Source organism: Zeus faber, assembly GCF_960531495.2.
Source record: "Zeus faber genome assembly, chromosome: 6".
Lineage (NCBI taxonomy): Eukaryota > Metazoa > Chordata > Actinopteri > Zeiformes > Zeidae > Zeus > Zeus faber.
Window position 1 is genome coordinate 5677828 of NC_137201.1, and position 21431 is coordinate 5699258.

General features: G+C 41.7%; 1 protein-coding gene across 1 annotated transcript; it reads right to left on the reverse strand.

Moving 5' to 3' along the window:
• Window positions 1–3781: 3781 nt before the first annotated feature.
• On the reverse strand, window positions 3782–14392 carry dkk3b (dickkopf WNT signaling pathway inhibitor 3b). Its single transcript, XM_080002405.1, has 7 exons — window positions 14074–14392; window positions 13197–13322; window positions 12994–13074; window positions 8054–8146; window positions 7688–7832; window positions 6909–7059; window positions 3782–6611 (listed from the first exon to the last, which is right to left on the reverse strand). Exons 1-7 carry the CDS (start codon window positions 14290–14292, stop codon window positions 6587–6589), a joined length of 840 nt encoding a protein of 279 aa, XP_079858531.1. The 5' UTR covers window positions 14293–14392; the 3' UTR covers window positions 3782–6586.
• Between the last annotated feature and the right edge of the window lie 7039 nt (window positions 14393–21431).

Consider the following 21431-nt stretch of genomic DNA (forward strand, 5'->3'; position numbering starts at 1 on the left):
CATAGGCTTGAAGTATCAGCAAGACAATGAAAGGGTGGTGGAATTGTATAGCATTTAGGGAGTAAAAAATAATAAATGTAATATATTACTGCTGTTGAAGATTAATATGTATAAGGAAATTAATATATAAAGATAACAGTTAGAAAATTGTTAAAAAATATATTATCATAATTGCCTGGTTATTATGCGAGAGAGGGGAATCCCAAACCTAGGTAGGTTTGGGATTCTGTAAACGTAGGAGCTGTAAACGTGACATTTTTTTCCTAAATGTTATTCTTTTTTCAGAAAATGACCCTAAAAGAATTAACGCTGATAAGACAATTTGATAGTTTAACATTTAGAATATAACTGAGCGCTGACAAATAATATACAAACTTTTTTTTAAACCATGGCATTGGGGATATAAAGCCCACGGTCTCCAGATGAGTCATGATTAAAGCTACCTCTCCTAAATTCTAGAGTCTAATTTTCAATATTGCTGGAAAAACAGCCAGAGCCCGTTCACAAGTACAAACCATTGAATGCGGGAACAATAATAAGCTTATGTATGATTGCATTTGTCCCTTTTCCACCTCTGCTTAGTGTCCTTTGCTGGTATTTGAATTACACTTGTAATAAAGTTTCAGCTTCTATAATGGTCCCCACCACCAAGGGCACCTGGTACCCATGCCCTCCCCTGCTGCTGTGCCTGTGTGGTGTTCCCTCTCGCAGGAAGCTAGTGTGTGGGTGGAGCGGTGAGGGCCGGCAGCCTATTCGCTTAGGTCCTTTTAGCCCCTTTACAGTTATCACCCTGGTGCATATAGGGGCCGACGGGTCCCACGATTCCTCATTCTCTCTTTACTCTTTTTCGCTGACCTCACACTGGCTGAACACCTTCACATGCTTTGTGTGGCTTTAGTTACTCTCTTTCCACTCGCCCACTCACTCACCCGCTCACTTGCTCACTCACTCACCTGCTCGTTTGCCCACCCACCCGCTCGCCCGCCCGCTCGGCCACCTGCTCACTCGCCCTCCCGTTCACTCACTCACTCACTCACTCACTCACTCACTCACTCACTCAATCACTTGTGTGGACTGAGTGCATTAGTGCCCTGCAGTGGTTTGTACAGCCATCTTGTGTCCGTTGATGATATTCAAGATACATATTTTATCACTCGCCTCTCTCTTTGTTCACAACCATGATCCATGGCTGTAAAAACTTCAGTCAATTGATGGCCACAGGGGGTTGTGGGACATTTTATACAAGACGAGAATATATTGATTTGATTTGATGATATGATACATTTAGAGCTCACTCCATTCTCTATGAGGTAATAAAAGTCGCCAAGATAGTTGCCTAATATGCTGTGTGGAATACCAGCACTTTAACCAGTAATGCAGAAGCCAACTTTACACTGAATCACTAATGGTATATATGGTATATATTCACCTGTTAGGAAACAGACGGTGAGGACTTGTAGAGTGCCATGGGTTGACAAGGAATTAAAGGCTATACGGTATGCCTCAAAGGAACAAGGCAAAGGAAACAACAACAACAACAACAACAAAAACTGCTTGTATAACTGACAGACAAAAATACAGTAAACTGAGGAATTATGTCCCAAAACTTAATCAAAAGAAAAAGAAACAATATTATGCACTAAATAATATATGGTCAAGAATAAGCTCTCCACAACCTACATTTGTTGAGTGTGGAAGTACGTTTATCACAAAACCCAAAGAAATTGCATATTACTTGAATGATTACTTCAGAAGCAAGTTATATAAATTAAGGAAAGAATTATGGCACGGGACGGGCAGTAGCTTGTCCATTTTTTTTACATTTTAAATAATATGAGGGAACTCTGCAGTTTTGAGTTCAGTGATTTAAAAGTAGAAATTAAATTATATTTAATTTTATTGATAATATAGATGATGAACTGAATCGAACGGCTATAGACTATATTGCACGTCCAATTTGTCACATACTGAATACCAGCCTGAAACAATCAATCTTTCCACTGGCCTTGAAAGAAGCAAAAGTGATTCCACTGCTCAACGATAGGAAAACTTCATTTAGTGGCCCTAATAGCTTGAGTGCAAATGGCAGATGACTGGTACAGAGATCTGGACAACAAAATGATCTGTGGAGCAGTCCTATTAGATTTTACGGCACCATTTGACACTATTGACCACAAGGATTTAGACCATCTGCAGCTGCCCAGATGGAAAGCGATCTGGTAAACAGATCGCAGACAGTCTTCTATGATGGAAATAGTACCATTGCATGTCTGTGGAATGTGGAATTCCTCAAGGGAGCTGCCAAGGTGCACTTATGTATTACATGTTTACAAACCACTTACCTCTCATACAAAAAAAAAAGCTGAATTAACGATGCACACGGATGATACTACAGTGTATGCATCAGCAACAAAACCTGCTGATCTGAATGCCGCGTTGAACAGGGAAGTTTATTATTATTATTATTATTATTATTAATATTATTATTATTATTATTATTATTATTATTTTTTTTTTATTATTATTATCAGTTTGTTTCCAAGGATCCCTTCCTTGAAAACAAACTGATATTAAACACATCCAAAACAAAAAGCTTAGTATTTTGTTCAAATTATTCTCTCAGGCAAAAGCCAGAGCCTATTTATAAATGAAACACCCAAGACAAGGCACGCCTTGCTCTCCAGTGTCCGTATGGTACTAACATCAGTAGTACCATACGGTCACTTCAATTTTAAATGGCTAAAAGTTGAAGATAGGATGATTGCTGCGCTGCTACTTTCAACATGGAAAATTTTACATTCCAAAAAACACAATTTACATTCATATACATATGTCACCATACAGGCAACAGACGGCCGGTCTTCACTCCACAAGGCAAACACTCATTTCCTAAAATGCAAATAGAGCAATAAAAACATGGACGTGATTACTACCGTTATTGTCTAAATGAACACAGAAAGCAAATAAGGAAACAGCTTGGAAAATCATATTTGTTGGATGCTATGCATATGGATTTGTAGTTTTTGCTGGGAACTATGTTGAGAGCAATCAGTGTAAGATTTTATTCATACATCCACACAGACACACACAGACACACACAGACACACACAGACACACACACACACACACACACACACACACACACACACACACACAGTGTAAGTTGTAAGTTGTACTCATATATATTAATGCTATTCTGTAATACTGTATTTGTCTTATGTTTGCCATTTGTGTTGACTGCAATGTTTAATGTATGTTTTAAAATGTGTTGATTTTTTGTGGATTGTCATTTTCAATGTGCATTTTTAAATGTATGATTTTTAAAAGTATTTATGTTTTTAAGTCAGAGCTAAAAGGGATCCTAACCAGTGTTGATGCCCACACGCATGTTGTATGTGGTTTTATAAGGAAACTAAGTAAAATAAAATCCATCTAAAATAAAAAGGTTTTATTTAAATTTTTTGGAGGATCACGGGACAGGAACACGATCGTTCTCTCTTGTAAAAGAAAAAAAAAAACTTCATTACTGCACAAACCAGCCCAAATTTTACGTACCTGCGCAATGCTATTTCTTCCAGCCCCATGTGATAAAAAGTAGCCCAATAGGGCAGAAAAAATCTGGCAACAATGACCCTAAGAAATAAACAAAAAAACAAAGCATCACAGTTGCTCGTAGAAGTGGATGAACTGCATCTGGGTTTAGCATCACAAAATACAATATTTTAGGGAAAGTATTTCAGAGCTGTTTGTTTTCAATTACAACAGCGAGTAGTTTGCTCAGTTGGACATTTAAAATTTTTACTGAATGAGTTTCACTTCACCGTTCAAAACATACTTTTTAAACAGTTTGCAAAGTGCAAAGGAAAATACACACACAATTAAATGATATAATAATAGATTTATTGACATTGGATATGATGAAATCCAACGTTAATCTTAATGAAGGCATTATATTATATATACGTGACTTATTTGCATTGTTTTAAGCCCAATTTGAGTTAATCAATTGACTGAGGTAACTTACTTACGCTAATAGTGAATTTGATGTTTGTCGGATTTGGTGTGAAGCGCCTGAAGAGCGATTCGTATTTAGCCTCAATCTGTTAATATTTGGCTCAAATGGCACTGGCTCCAAAGTTATAAAAAGAACAGCAATTGAGAATTTTGGGACGGATAAAACAGGGTCAGGGGCCAAAAAAATGTTGAGACAATTCATGTGTGGTCATTTTTAGCCACAGGTAAGGGTTTAGAGAGGGAGACGGAGTCTTTCTGGCACTGGGGCACTGACTTTTAGCTTTTATTAAAGACAGGAACAGGCTTGTTGGCCAAAACGATAAAAATAATAATTCCAATCAGTCGAGGCGCAGGAGGAAGGATGTTCCCACTGGCTCCTGGACGGCCTACGAGCCCCGTCCGATCCCTCTCTGCAAGACAGACAAACATTAAGAAAGCTCCCTGCCCCGAATCGGACCGATCAGCGTTGCTTGTGCACTAATCCGGCCGCTTCGGGACAACTGTGCGGCCGTGGGACGGAAGCCACACTGCCGCCTGCAGCCGTGGCTTAACCACACCCCTGGCTCCGCCACACCATGTCTAAGTGTGTAGTGAGTGTAGTAGGCTGTAACGGCTGAGACAGACTTGAACCCAGCAGCACGACCACAGACACAATCAAGGAGACGTAACAGCTCTTTAATTGGGTCAGGCAGAAGACAGGGAAAAAGCCAGGCGAGGAGGTCAAACCAGGAAATCGGTCCGTGAGCCTAACAATCGGAAAGGGGCAGGCGAAGAGTAAATCCAGAATCCGGAAGGCGGGAACACGGTCAGAACCAGACATGGACAGACGTGTGGTCAAAATGCTATGACATCACAGTGCTGATTGGGAGGGGCACAACTCTAGGACAGACAGAATCTAAGTTGCGATATGGACACAGGGTGACTGAAAACTAGGCAGTGTGTATGCAGGGCACGAACATCTTTGGATACTGATTCTATGAATAACGTGGCTGAGGGGTACTTCTTTGAATGGGAGTGACTTTCCTCTCCTTTTCAAAGTGAAGAGGGGGTCATATCATTTGTCAGACGTGTGACGTGTTTCCCTACTGGAAATTTTGGCTGGATTATTTATGACAGGTGGATCGTTTCCCACAAGCAAAAAAAAACAACCAAAAACAGCAGGTAGTGACAAGATGATGACAACGGACGTCCAAAGAAAAAGGACTCTGACTGTTTTAAAATTCTTAAAAGAGTGTTTCACACCGGTCATACCTGTTTTATCGGGTATTAAGGAAGAACGTATTAGGTGAAGGGCACAGGCAGACAGACCGACTGACAGACAGACGCAAAGTTGGAAAGACAGACAGACAGACAGAGAAAGAGACAGACAGTTGGAAAGACTGACAGACAGACAGACAGAGAAAGAGAGACAAGACAGTTGGAAAGACAGACATCCATACAGACAGGCAGATGGACACACAAAGAGACAGACAGACGGAGGGACAGACAGAAAGTTGAAAATACAGACAGACAGACAGACAGACAGACAGAAAGACACAGATAGGCAGTTGGAAAGACACAGAAAGACAGACAGACGGACAGACATACAGACAGACAGTTGGAAAGACACAGACAGACAGACAGAAAGACATACCGACAGACAGTTGGAAAGACAGACAGACAGACAGAAAGACAGACGGAGAAACAGTTTGAAAGACAGACAGGCAGGCAGGCAGGCAGGCAGGCAGATAGACAGAAAGACAGAAAGACAGACGGACAGAAAGACACAGACAGACAGTTGGAGAGACACAGAAAGACAAACAGGCAGACAGACAGACAGAAAGACACAGACAGACAGACAGGCAGACAGACAGACAGACAGACCATTGAACAACACACACACGCACACACACACACACACACACACACCACACACACACACACACACACCACACACACACACACACACACACCACACACACACACACACACACACACACACACACACACACACACACACACACCACACACACCACACACACACACCACACACACACACACACACACACACACACACACACTGACCCAGTCTTTGGTAGTGAGTTCTGCAATTATCTGGGTATCAGGCAGAGGAGTATGAAAAAATAAAATACTGTTTACATCAAAATATCTTATTAGAATACATTCAATGTGGGTGTATGCAAAGAAACCAGCGTGTCCGCGTTACTTAAAAAACAGAAAATAAAATATGCAATGTCGCCACTTAGTGTTCAATAGTGTTCTATGCATCCATTATGCATTGCAGCAAACATGGGAATTAAAACACTTTAATAGTTCTCTTTTTGGTTCCGAGTCAAAACTGTCTGTCTGTCAATTCCGCTCAGATATACAACCGTATTAACCATTATAGAAAGATAAAAAAAATTTTTTTGAAAGTTATACAGTGCAATGAGCAAGCCTTGTCCAGTGAACAACGCCTTGTTGTTGACCACTGTGAAGTCTTTTGTCATTTGGACAAGGTTCAGCCAGACCATCTTGTTCTCCTTCCTCTTGCTGGACCGGCCTTCCATCTCCAGGGGATCGTTCTTCTCATCTACCCCCGACAAAGAGATCCACGTCTGCGAGGGGGAGCACATTTTAAAAAGACTGTGTGAATTTTTGGGACTCAACAATTGCACACGGAAGAATATTGTCATGCAAAAAGGCCACATTCCTCCATTGACTTTCACTTCCCAAACACGGACCCAGAGGGCAGTTTTGGATTTTTTAAGCCAAAATGCAGCTTCTATCCCCCCTTTTTTCATGAGGACAAAATGGACTCCTCCATCCAAACACCGGCTCAATACACTTTTCTCAGCGCCACCTTTAGTCCTCCTCCTCCTCCTCCTCCATCTTCTCCTTTTTTTTCCCCTCACCCGTGCGGCTGGCACTGGAGACCCTCGGCGCAGGGGCAGTGGTCTCGTGGACCCTCCTGGTCCCAGGCCAGCATGTCCATCAGCAGATTGAGGTGGCTCAGGCAGGACTCCCCCTTCCCCGGCTGGGGGTTGCACACCGGAAACAACAGCTCTGGGAGATGAGCGGGAACAGATAGAGAGAGAAGGGAACGGGGGAGGAAAAGATGAGGGGGATAAGAGGCGGAAAGGAGGTGAAGAAAATGACTGGAGTGTGTGTGAGCATCTTCTCTTAAGAAGGCAACGTGCGTGCGTGTGTGTGGTGGCCTCTGTGAATTTGCTATTTCTATCTTTTCTCAAATAACGTTCAGAACAAGAAGAAATAGAAAGACAGAATCTGATCTACATGTGTATACCAAAAAAAGAAACAATTGAAACTCAGATCAAATCAAGATCAAACTTGCAAGGCGACACTAATTCATAGAATTAATTCAAATTCCAGACAGAAAACCAACTCTGTTCATGAGAACAAGTTTCACTCTGAATTTGACGACCATTAGTATTTATCAGTATTTGCTTTTTTGAGATTTTATTTTTGAAGAGTCATTGGATTCTTGCAAGTCTTGCATCACTAATTATTGGTAGGCCATAATAATAAGCCTATTTTAAAAAAGGTTTCTGACACTTTTAGTGGTTGACAGGGATAGTTGTGTGCCGTGGGATTCTTGCACTGCAAAAAGTGTGCTGTGGCAGAAAAAAGGTTTGGAAACACTGAGTTGGGGGAGTTGGGGATTTGTGGTCACCTCGTTGGAAGGCGCAGCAGAGGTGCGGCCTGCAGTCCCTCTGGAACTGACAAATGGTTCCTTCCGTCCCCCTGGTGGCGTTGACCGTGCACTGACCCCACACACACATCTGGTCCGAGCAGCACTCTTCATCCTTGGTGCACGGCTGGTTGAAGACACACGCGCGGACGTGAATGTAAACAAAACGTACATTGCAACCCTTTGTACATGAACACAACCATGACAGAGCTTGATAAAACCATCACATACATAGAGAGGTTTCTCCATTTACTATTTTATATATATATATAATGTTTATATTTATATCTATCTGTGTGTCTGTCTGTCTGCTTTTCTATCTATCCGTACTGCGTACAGTGGACCCACCATATCAGTCGGTATGCACGGCAGGCACTTGGAGTTCTCAATCTCGTACAGGCAGTACCTCAGATCACCACAGTCTTCGTCCACCATGCACTCCTGAGGGAAGACATAGGCAGTAAACGTAAACATAACTAACGAAAAACATAACTTACCAACTAAATAAATAATATTAATGAATTAATAAAGTGAACAAACAAACAAATAAACAAACAAACTAATAAATAAATAGATAAAATTAATATGAAATTACATTTATATAAAATAAATAAAGCATAGAATTGCAGTGTTTACAAAGGACACTATAGGGTGTGTGATCTCCTTCAGTTCTTTCCATACTGTGTGATTACGGCGAAATTAATTCATTAACAGACAACCCACAAGCCTCAATGTCCAAACTGTTAAACACTGCGTATGTTTAATTTGGATGCCAAATGTCACTTTAAAGTGGTAATCCGTTAGCCTGGGAACCAGACAAATCTGTATCATTTGCTCTGCAGAGTACGTCTGGCCACCCTCCCATTCAAACAGATTTCCACCCAATCTTGCCAGGGTCGGGCCAATCACAACCTTTTATCTCATGCAGGACTTGTGATACGATGACCATACAGGGGAGCGCGAGAGGCACCTTACCAAGATGGCTGCTGCTGATGTGGGACGGTCTGTTGAATCCGCTATTGCGGCAGTATTTATTCATTTATAATTGTTTTCTAAGATCGCTACCAATCCCCCTTTTTGGAGAACCATTTTTACCATGTTTTGGTAAAATCATTACATCTCCCACATCCAAGAGTGGGAGAATCACCAGGGGGGAGACAAATAAACATAGAAACAAACATTTACCTGGAAAAGAATAAACATAGAAACATCAGACGACCACATGTTTCGACAAAACAGAGTTAATTAAGCTCAGGAAAATCGGAACAGCAATTAGGCACGTGGCCTCTTCCTGTCATAGTTATGGCAGTAAATGAGGGTGAAGAGGAGAAGGATGTAATCAGGAGGGCGTTATGAGTCTGTATGTGTGTGTGTGTGTGTGTGTGTGTCCGTGTGAAGTGTCCACCGGAAGCCACCCCTGAGTCCCACAGTCGCATAGACACCCCATGACTGCAGGAAAGCCCCCAGCACCCTGCCCTGCAGCCACAGAAGACCCCCCCCCGGCCCCCAGAGAAGCCTTGGGCAGCGGAGCAACACCCACGCATGGCCCCTGAGGAACATAAACCAGTCCCACAGAACGCGAAGAGACCTTAAGCCACGAAGCACACACATACAGCCCACCCCCACTTGCAGGCGTAAGACACACATAAGGCACCAAGCACGGGCCCCCATCCCACCAACATCCCGCCCAAAAGCGAGGCCCACCATCTTGCAACCGGCAAGATGCCTCACCAGGCCACAAGTCTCGAGCGCCCATCCACATAGCCGACTGCGCCGCACGACATCCCGACCTCAGCCCCCCCGCCGACGCCCACAGACTGCCAGATATGTGGCCCTTCCACCCCCCCGGCACCCGGGGCATACCATGACAGCATTAAACAAACTGGATGGTAAATTTTTCTCTAATAAAACTGCATGTTTGCCTACTTTTTGGCTAGTTTAATTAAGTTCAATTTACCAACTGGCCCGGCTGGTTGCCATTTTTCCGTCACTCAGCGCTACGTCACATTTCGTTGCTCTGATTGGTTGGAGGTCTATCCAATTGTGACCAGAGACGTTTTGCGTGTGTCCAGGCGGTATTATAGTTTGCACCGCTTTTGCAAAGACAACCGGATCGCTTTCCGTTTCCCTCAGAGCGCTCCACGTAAATGATCAATAATGACAATAACGATCAACACCACTTTATAAATAAGAGAGAAGAAAGAACCATGTTCACTGAAGAGGAGGAGAAGAGTTTAATTGTATTTATTTTGGTTGAGCAATCATAGACATATATACGTAGACGCAGCATTGACTGCTTCGGCTCGTCACTGTGATATGTCAACCTCGCCGCCATATTGGAATGGGCAAGACTGGCCTGTACACAAATACAAGTAAACAGGGGAGCTCCAGTTTTTCTGGATAAAAAAACACTATAACGTTTACATTTCTCAACCAATTTCATTGAGTCGTTTTTATATTCAATGGTTTATGATCTACATGAAGTAAATTGCTCCGCCGTCTGCCAATGGTTTCTCATTGGTTGACACACTTCCTGTGACGCACTTCCCTGAATCTGTCCTTTTCCCGGTAGCAGTTCGAATGCATAGTGATATGGAGGCTTATAGGGAACCAATCTAAACGCAGATGGTGTCATTATTCTATAGCCATTATACTGTGCAATCAATATTAACTCCATAATGATAAATTAAAGAAAAAAAGTTATCTATTGCTTGTTTAAATTTGAAATACTTTTTTAAAATGTTGTCGATAGTATTTTATTTATTTATTTTTTAACCGAACTGACTTATTTTATTATATTTATAATGTTTTATCTATTTATTTATTTGTATTTGTTGTTTTATTATTTGTTTAAAAAAAAACAAGGAAAAAAACATGAAAACGAATCTGTGAATTCCCAATACCATGTTTAAAATTCAATCTCGTCAGCGGCTGCACGCTGCCAAATTCAGGCTGTTGAACTCAACGCTTCAGTGCTTTTTAAAATTGTATCATAATTATTATTTTAATTTTAATCGCCACTTTATCTCTGCTCCGGCTCCGACCGTTTCCCTCCCGGTAGAAACCTCGTCGAAATGTGAAATGTTTGCTCCGCCAGCGACGGGTTTACCAGTTTAGACAAGATATCCAGTGACACAAAAAGGAGCTTTAACCTGACAACACCTGTGTGCACGCGTTTACCCACACGCACACGCACACACACACACACAGACACACACACACACACACACACACACACACACACACACACACACACAAATCCTCCTTCACATGTCTGGTCTAGAGTTTTTTAAAGGAGCGCTAGGTTTCTCTTTTCTCTTTTTCCCCCTTTAGCTATTCCTCCTCTTGCCGTCTCACCTTCTCTCGCTCTCTCTCCCTCCCTCTCTCGCTCTCTCTCCCCCTCTCTCTCTCTTTATCTCCCTTAAGGATTCCACTGGAAGCCGGAATAGTGATAAGCCTGCTTTCCGTACGAGACTGGCGCCAGAAAACTCCCATTTCAGTCTGGAACCGACACGCTCAATCAGCCAGTTCCCCTAACGACAATACGTAAAAACATTTTTTTTTTCAATTAGTGGTTATTTCACATATTATCATGATCTCTATTCCAATTTTTTTTCCCCCTCTTCTCATTGGCGTAAATGCATAAAACACTGGGACTACACTACACAGTGCGGACCGCAGGATCCACAATGCCCTGCACTTATCTAAATAAATCCCAGATGACTACGTACGTTCGCCATTAGTCACACACCAGCCCGGTTGCCGGCCACGCTGAACTGCCTGCCTCACCAAAATCAGTTTTTTTTCTTCTGTCCTTCCTCGTCTCGCCTTTTCGCTGTTTAGCTATTTCTACGGCAACAGACGTTCCCCTCACCCACCGACCGCGACTGCTGTACAGTAGTTTACCCTCCTCCCTGGCACTTTTTTTTTTCTTTCTTTTTTACTTTCCAGAAGCCCACGCCATTAATTCTAGCCTCGTGGGCGCGAGGCCGGCAGGAAAGGAAAAAGCTCTTCATAAACACAGCGCCGTGAACGCGACGTCACTAGTCATGGGTAAAGCTCGGCCTGCCTCTCGCCAGAAGTATGAAAAGTATATGTTTGGTCGGTCTGTCTGTCGGGATGATCTCATCTTTTTAAGACGTGCTCGGGGGCTGAAATTGAACAAAAAAGTAAAGAACGAAGGGCCCCTGGCTCTCTAGAAAGTCTTACATGTCGTATTTTATTTTCTTACGACTAGAAAACTATTTTATTAATAAGGTGGACGGCTCTTGGTTCTTTGGGATATTAAAAAATATATTGATTGTTATTTGAGGTATTGGAGGGAGGGTGATGGATCCTAGTGGCTCCTAGTGGTTCCAAGTGGCTCCTAGTGGCTCCCGGTGGTTCCTAGTGGCTAGTCAAGGCTCCCAGTGGCTCCTAGTAGCTACTAGTGGCTCCCGGTGGCTCCCGGTGGCTACTGGTGGCTCCTAGTGGCTCCTAGTGGCTACTAGTGGCTCCTAGTGGCGCCAAGTGGCTCCTGGTGGCTACTAGTGGCTCCTAGTGGTGCCTAGTGGCTCCCGTTGGTTCCTAGTGGCTAGTTGTGGCTCCCAGTGGCTCCCAGTGGCTCCTAGTGGTACATAGTTGCTACTAGTGGCTCCTAGCGGCTCCTAGCGGCTTCTACTGTATACTACAATAAATAATCATCATAATTGCAAATTAGCCTTTACAAGAACTATTAAACAAAGCAAAGATCTTAAAAAAAATCTTGTTTTTGTTGCGGAACCAAAACTAAAAAGGGTTATTAGGCAAATTCCCTGGATTAGAAGAAACCATTTTTGGCTCCATAAAGAAAGATGAAAACTCCAACTCTCTGCATCGTCATTGTCATTGTCATTATCGAGGCCGTCACTTGGGAGAAACCCACATTTCTACAGTAGTGCTTCTCGTTTACATCTTTTCCACAGCTGTGGAAAAGAAACATTTGGTCAGGAAATTGGGCCAGTTGGATACTTTATTTTTTCCCCTCTTGCTTATAAATAAACATATATTTTAGTGTTATCTGATCTCCAGGGTATACAGGCTGTGAGGCTGTGGACACAATGACATAGTCAGTCAACCTAGGAATATGCTTCTTATGCGTCTTAATGATCATCAATCAGGGTTTCTTAAATGATAAAACAGGGCATAATATGGATTCCTGGTCTGAAGCCCACAAAACCAGAAAGAACCAGGGATTGACTGGTTGAGACTTGCCCATTGGCTGTTGGCGATCAGTCGTTGACTATTTTTGACGATGGATTTAAACTCACATGATCCACATTGTTCCACTGGCTGCTGATCTCCATGTGTCTGTGGGCAAGGTGGCTCTCCCCTTTGGTGTCATCAGTCTTCTAAAAAAGTTAAGGATGGAAAGGACATTTGATACAATTCCATGTGCCATCCTTCATTTGAGTTTTAACCATCCAAAAAGGTGACTAGTTTAATGTGCCCTTGGAAAGTTGACCTGATCTACCTTGTTGGTTGCGTTCAGGGCCCGAGTGAACCCGTTGTGGTCTTTGGCAGACATCTTGGTGTGGTTGCGGTATGTGGAGAGCAGGTCCAGGGGAGTCAGGGACGACCTGGCACTCTCTGTAGCGATCTGTGGAATTGAGCGAATTTAGGCATGAGCATGACGTAAAGGTCTGGGAAATAAAAGTTGGAATAACACTGTGGTGTGGAATAGAATGGAATAGAATAGAATAGAATAGAATAGAAAATATTATATAATAGAGTAAAATAGAACAAAATAGAACAGAATAGAATACGGTAGAAGAGGATATCATATGATACTGTATATTAGAACATCAGAGTGGAATAAAACAGAACGGTATAGAGCAGAACAGAAGAGAACACAATAGAAAAGAAAAGTATAGACTAGAAGAGAAGAGAACAGAATAGAATGTAATAGAATGTGATATAACAGAATACAGTAGAAAATAACTAATTAGAAGAGAAGAGAATTGATAGAAAAGAACATAATAGAATAGAGCTGAGCGGAACAGAATATGTTAGAATAGAAGATAACAGAACAGAGTAGAACAAAATAGAATAGAATAGAGTAGAGCAGAATAGAATAGAACATAACTTAACAGTATAGAACAGAACAGTATCGAATATAATAGAATAGAATAGGAGACAGTTGATGTCTTTCCAAATGTATTTTTCCAGAAATTAAAGAGTGAAACACAAATAAATGAACATCCCAGTCTTCAACAATAAAAAAAACAAAGCTCCAACGGATCTACCCTGTTTTAAACAGAGTGGAAAGTCCACAAAGACAGAGCCAGACCCTGTTCTGCACACAGAAAGACGACAACAACAACAACAACAACAACAACAACAATTCTGACCTGATCCACCGCCTCCTCCAGCATCTGCTGTGTGTCCTCCATCAGCATCTCCACCTCTCGGAACATGTCGTTCAGGCTGACGGGGCCCCGCTCTAAGAGGTCCTCCTCCTCCTGCCGCTGCTGCTGCTGCTGCTCCACGGGGGCTACGGGGAGCGTACCCCCGGCCAGGAGCAGACACAGACCCAGAGACACGACCCAGGACACGGATGGCAATGGCATGGTGGAGAGCAGCCCGACGTCCCTTCTTCCTCCACAGCGAGAAGGAGAGAGAGAGAGAGTGTGTGTGTGTGTGTGTGTGTGCGTGCGTGCGTGCGTGCGTGCGTGCGTGTGTGTGTGTGACGCAGGTCTGATCCAGCTGGATGTGTTTTATTTGGAAAGTCTGGGGGGAAAGAGGAGGAGGAGGCGGAGGATTGAAATGAAACTGGAACCAATCAAGTTTAATGGTGTGGTTAAAAATGTCTTTCTCGCTGCGTTTCGCCGCGTGGAATAAATGTCAGAGTGGCGCTGCTGCTGACACTTCCAATGTCTCAATAGTCTCATTTTGATGTGAAAAGTACCTAAATATTCAAATACCTTAGGTCAAACGGGAGCTATTTGAAGTTTAAAATAATGGTAATTAAATTATAAACCATGACAACGGGTGGAAACAACTTTTCTCATGTCTTTTTTGAACAACACAACAGAATAGTTTGGGTTTAGTTTTATGTTGACTTGCAATTGCCTCTCGTCACCGGTAGGTATCAGCATTTCCTCTTCAGTCACCCTTCGTTTGCACGAATGTCCAATCACTGCTGATGTAAAAGACATTGAAATCCAATAAAATCGGGAAGCTAAACTGGTTAAGTTTCTTGATATCGCTTCCCTTTTGGTCTCCCTATACTTTACCAATCACCATGCTCTCTCTCTCTCTCTCTCTCTCAAATTCTAATTCTCATTGAAATTCAAACTCAAACAACTTAATTGACATGAACGAAAAACATGTTATTGCCGAAGTAGTTTACAGAGAAATAACATATATTAGATATACCTATTAAATACATTGCACTGGCCTCTATTTGTTCAGGATCAGTCTCTGCTTCACATCCCCGACAGAGTAAAGATACTCGGCCAATTTATACTCATTCAAAAAGCAATTTATTCTATTTGGGGTTTTTGTTTAATTAATTAGGTATTTTGACTAACTTATGAGTTTCTATTCTGTTGTGTTGTTTTGAATCAGTGCTCATGGGAAACATATATGGGAGCCTGGTTGGTTACTGTAGCTTTACCATCAGCTGACTGCTGCTTTTTAGTGCTTGGTATAGAATTGTGTCTTTATGGCTTGAATTTTCATGTGTCCACAATGTTTTTGCCTGTTTTTTAAAAAATGTTTAACAGTAACGGGAAACATCCCAGTTCTGCTCTGCAGCATTACCTGGTGTTTTCCTTTGAACGTTAAGAGTTCTTCGGAGATCCTCTATTGGGTGTTTGTCCCATGAGCCATGCTCCAATCCACTGAGTGGACCCCAGACCTCACGTCCATATAAAGCTATTGGTAAAATTTAATTCTCAATTTTTTTGTCCAGATTCTAATTGCAATGTTAATGTTGAATAATGTTGTTTTAAATGCATACATTGCCCTCTGTGCATTTCTTTGAGTGCATTTGCCATCTTGAAATTTCCTGATGCAGATATGGTCAGAAACAAGGTATGTATATTTTTTGTGTATTCAATTACAGTGTTGTTTAACATAAAATGGTATGTTTAAGACTTTTCTTTTAAAGATCATGGTTTGGGTTTTCTTAAAATGTACATAACCAAGGCCTAGTTGTTGCAGTGTTGTTCCAGGATGGTCAGGTTATGTTAAAAACCGTCAATGATTTGGAACAACAGAATAAAGTCATCTGCATAAAACATGTATCTTGTCTGTATCAAAGAAAATTATTGAATAATGCAGGACTTAAACAGTATCCTAGCTTCACACCACATCCTTGAGTAAAATATTCCTCTTCTTTGGTTATTAATTTTCACAGCACACTGGTTGTGCTTGTATATACATTTGATAAGATCATATACATTTCTACCTATTCCACTTTGAAGGCTTTTGAAGAAAAGTCCTTAATGCCAAATGCAATCTAAGGCTTTTTTAAAAATTGATGAAACAGGAAAATATTTTCACTTCTTTTTTTGGTGGGCATTTTACTGATTAAAGTGTGCAAGGTTTAGAATATATATAGAAAGCCAATGAGACATTTTTCAAATTATGTTTTTTTTTCTTGAATAAAGACTAGAATCCTGGAATTCAGGATACCACAGAACTCTCTCTTACCCTGATCCCAATCACCTAGATCGAGGTCAGATGTGGCTGCTCACCACGCCATCCCCACACCACAGACAAAAACAGGGCGAGAGAGAGAGAGAGAGAGAGGGAGAGAGAGAGAGAGAGAGAGAGAGAGAGAGAGAGAGAGGGAGAGAGAGAGAGGGAGAGAGAGAGAGAGAGAGAGAGAGAGAGAGAGAGAGAGAGAGAGAGAGAGAGAGAGAGTATTTAACTGTTAGGCCTATGAAAATTATTGTGCCAATAAGGCAGAGAGAAAGATGGAAAGATATGACGAAAAACATAAAATATTTGATCAGTAAAACTTGATTCAGTAATTATCTAAACAAACCAGGTTCTCAGCTTGTGGGTGCTGGCCCAAAACTGGGTCCATTTTGAGTCGACCATGGTCATGTTGTTTTGGCATGGCAAAGTGATTCTGTTTTTTCCTTGAGGTTTCATGAGGTCTATTTAAATTTTATTGCTGTCAAGATAAAACAGTATTTTGGAAGCACAGGAAACGAGTTGCTGTTGTTTCAATGGCTGGGATTTTTACTCATTACTGCACTTTTTGTTTCACTTTGTGTTTGTGCGTGAAAGCGTTGTGGATCACTGCATTTTGTGAAATAAATAAGAATGGTTAAAATCTTAATTATTTTTGGGTCGTGACTTAAGAACTAAGGGCCAATATGGATTGTGAGGCTAGGCCACTTGAACCATTGATCCAAACAGCAGTTACAGAGCGCATTGCATCGAGGTTTGAGGGAAATAACAAACATCAGCAAATAAATTCAAACAATATACAGTACCATGAATTATGGAAAGTAAGTAAGTAAAGAAGGAGAAAGGAGACACACACACTGACTTTGGGTTGTGTGTATTTCTGTGTCATGTTTATTTGTGTGTGTGTGCGCCTCTAAATAGACTTTTCATTCGTTTACAATTTGGGCATGTCCTCTGTCAAATACCCTCAGGTCCTTCCAGCCATAATTTAATTTCTAAACAAGTCAGATGATTTCACTATCCAAAGACAGCAGATGTTGTAGTTAGTGTCAGTGAGTATATATGTATTTTAGTTATAGTTATTTTTTATATAGTTTATAGTTCTAAATTGTATTAAAAAAAGGTTAAAAACATTGTTCAAAATAATCCAATCTCTCTCTCTCTCGCTCGCTCGCTCTCTATCTATCTATCTATCCATCTATCTATTGATCTATATAATGATAAACTTTATTTGTAAAGCACATTTCCTTTCATACAAGGCCTGCAGCTCATTGTACTTTATAAACATTTGGGAATTAATAATGAATGAATACAATAGGTGAATGAAAAGTCCTTTTCAGGAGGAGAGAGAGAGAGAGAGAGAGAGAGAGAGAGAGAGAGCTTAATGGGCCCTTGGGGGGGTGGGGGGGGGGCTGAACAATAGCATCAATGTTTCTCTCCAGAAGTTTCCACATCTTACCAAAAAAGAGTGTTTGTCGTTGACGGACATGCAAAACACACGACTTAAAATATATATGTATATATTTGAATTGACTTGGAAGTTTCTTCTCGATTCCATTGACTCATTGGCTACATACCGACACCTAGCGGCCATGAGCCGAACTGCGGTTTACAAGCTTACGGGTCAGCGTCGTCAGGGAAGTTCTTAAGCACCGCCCCCTCCACGGTGCGCTACTTCTGCTGTCATGTCGTTACCACCGCGGGGCGGACGCCGTCTTATCAGCTGAGTAGCCTGCTTGTCAGGAGAAAACATTTTTTTTTTTTTTTTTTTGCCGATTTCCCACCAACCTCGGCGTTAAATTAGTCCAAAACAACTCAACAAGAAGTGGGTGGTAGGACAACGGCGCACGCACGCACGCTCGACCGCACCGGCTGCCGTTGGGTGGATTGCGCCTTTAATTGCCACTCAGCGTTTAGTGGCTGACAGCCGCACGACCGAGCGCTCGTCGGGAATGTTTCTGAGAAGTACTCCAGAGAAGCGCCGTCTGGGAACTTCATGAGGTAAAGAAGATGTATTCCAGTGACCTCCTTGATCGTAGCATTTTAGACTGTTGTTTTCATGCGTTGGGGCTTTATTCCGACGTTAGGGAACTCCGACTTTAGTGCTGGGTCTTCAGTTGCGGTTATTTTGAAGGTGACTGAAAAACGGTGCTCTGCAGATATTCATCAGTCTCTTATTTATTTTTTTAAGTGTAATAAAACTCCGGTGTGTGTGTGTGTGTGTGTGTGTGTGTGTGTGTGTGTGTGTGTGTGTGTGTGTGTGTGTGTGTGTGTGTGTGTGTGTGTGTGTGTGGGGAGAGCAGGTGGCTCCTACTTCCTTGCTCGGAGCTCTGAAACCCAGTCAGGTAAACGAAGCCTCCGTCTAATGTTTCAGCCACTGGGATAAACTTTCACTAAATGTGTAATACTTAAAGTCTATTTTTAATGATCCCACGGCCTCGTCTAGGTTCAACTGCTCGTTTTGTGCGCTTTCCCAGGCTGCTTTTAGGAGTGAGTGGGTCAGGCGACATTGAGCCCCTTTTCGAGTGTTTGTATGATATTGTATTTGTTGTTGTACACTTATTTTCAGCAGCCTGTGGTGATTTAAAGCGTGGGCACAGTTCAGGAGCTTGGCCACCATCAGTCTGAATTACCCATGAGTCAAAGGTCATTGCCATGGGCCAGTCCTTGATCGTGACGTTTTGGAAGTCGTTTTTGGAGATGTTTGAATGGAACAAGTTGGAGTTCTATAGAATAGGAGGCTAAAGGAACAAAAGGAAATTTACTTGTGTGTTTGTTTAAGTAAGCTCTGATGTCATAAACCTGAATTCCTTCAAGTTTAAAATGGATTCCCCTCTGCAGTAAAGCTCTCCTATGAACTGAATCTACATATTGAAAGAATGTAGGTGGTTGTTGTTTTCTTCCTGCTGATCAACATTTCTTCTTTGTGCTTCTGCAATGAAAAATTCCCCCCATTTTTAAAAACTTTATTCAGTGTAGGAATTGGTATTTGCTCATTTCCAAATATGGATTCTACAAATGACTTTTTATTACTTAACTTATTGACCTTGGTGTTGCTTTCCTCTTGTGGCAACGCCTAGCAATGAAGTACTGCATGTGTTGCTTTAAATATTGACACGTCCCATATAGTGACCGTGGAGGGCAAACTGCATCAAAAAAAGTTCCACAAGCTGTCACTTCCTCCTGGAATAAGGGGCTGTCGAGAGGGAAAGATAGATAGCAAGCTAGAGGGAATGACAGCGGCAGAGACAAAAATACACCAGGGAAGAGGGGTGTCGCTGTCAAATGAGAAGTCTGACGTCAATGTACGGAATTTGAAATTCCAGGTGGGTGGGGGGCAGTAAGATGAGGGTTTTTTTTTTTTCTTTCAAATTGAAAAGTTTATTGTTTCCCCGTGGAATCTCTGTGCTCTCATTTTCAACAGACGAGGGTTTTGATTGTCTATTCTATCATGACTATATTAATCAGGTATTTGAAATTTGGGATGCTCACAAGGAGGTATTGATTTAGTTGATGGCCACAAATACCTCTGATTCAGAATCGCAGGTATAGATTGACTGGTCCGGGCCATCTTGAGCGGTGGAGGTGGTGTGTAGTGTTGATGGGAGGAAGAGCATTGTAGAGAAGTTGAGACTGAGGCGTCGTCAAGCTGTAATCGCAAAGATGACTGGTAGTGGGAGGTGCATATGTAGTACCCACAAGGTCACTTCAAACAAGGTCATCATATGCTATGTGTTTTAATGCCACAAACCCCCATGAATTCCAAATGGTAATGTGATTCATTAGGCGTGAACGAGTGCTGTCATCTGACAAACTCAAACCCCAATAGAGCCTTTGGATCTGTTCCCCTTGATCTCTCCCTCTGGTTTCTTTCGGCGCTCTATTTATTATTGAAGCATATATCATTTAAACTGGCATCGGCGATGGAGGGACTGGTCCGTCATCGCCCATCGCTTCATGATTGACTCGTGATTTTTGATTAGACCGTTTTAAGGAGTTCTATGCCTCAAAAATTTTAGCAACCCAAACAGGTGTCGAAAGGTGACTATCGTGTTCACCGCTAGAGCTCTGTGATCTGCCTACTCTTAAGAAACAGTCGGTGAAAAACTTTTTTTTTTAGTGCTTATTAGCCGCGAAAATCCTACACTTCTGGAGGATACGCTGGGTGTAAAAGCCGCTATTTTATCATCCCAGTTCCACCAGCGTGAAGCCCAGATGGTCTATTGCGGCAGAAGGTTTCTTACGAAAGCACTTGTTGGGGGACCAAGGTTCCTAGAATTTCAATCGCTGTGAGTTTCAACATCATAGATTAGTACATCCATTAATATGGACACTTTTATGCTCAGCTATTTCTCACCTCTCTAGACCAAAACAATGCCGTTATCCTACCTTCACCATCGGTGCTGCTCTCCCTTTTATAGTCAGGATTTCGCAAGTACTAATTGCAGGCTCAAACCAAAACATCTGAAAGTGACGAATAACTACAATGTAACTCAAACCCTACCTCTGTTCCACTCCGATGTTGTGTACAATAGGGCTTAATGCCGCAACAATTTCAGGCAAGCTATAGAGGATTAATCAAGCCCCAAAACGTCTACATTACGTGGCGTTAATACCGTCAGGATTAGTGGCTTGATTTCAGACTAGCTCACATGCTGCTATTATCCCTCTTGAAAGTCTGCATGTAAACTAGCACAGGGCCCATATCAACAGAGTGAAAATGTATCTATATACACACAAAATTTTGAGTCCGGTGGTGGGGCAAAATGCTTAATTTTAATGTGAATACATATTTTAAAGTACTTTACATTAGTGTATTTTTTTGTCCTAGAATATATTACAAAATGTAAAAATAAATACCTTTTATACTTTTCAATATGAAATATTGTTATGATGTATAATATCTATGTACATAAATACGTGAATAAGTACTGTGTGAATGAGGTGTATAAATGCATATTTTTCATCGTGGCTGTGCCATTTTCTGCCATGTGATTATATTCAAAATATTGGGAAAGTATAGCGTTTACTTAACCTTAATGTCAGGAAACCTAGAATGTCA

Bases quoted from the DNA above. Each gene is read 5' to 3' on its own strand.
- dkk3b (XM_080002405.1), bottom strand. From the start codon at position 14,292: ATGCCATTGCCATCCGTGTCCTGGGTCGTGTCTCTGGGTCTGTGTCTG. The intron at 13,323-14,073 runs GTCAGAATTGTT...TCAATTCCACAG, and splicing joins TGGAGGAGGCGGTGGATCAG to ATCGCTACAGAGAGTGCCAG. The intron at 13,075-13,196 runs GTAGATCAGGTC...TAACTTTTTTAG, and splicing joins CCCTGAACGCAACCAACAAG to AAGACTGATGACACCAAAGG.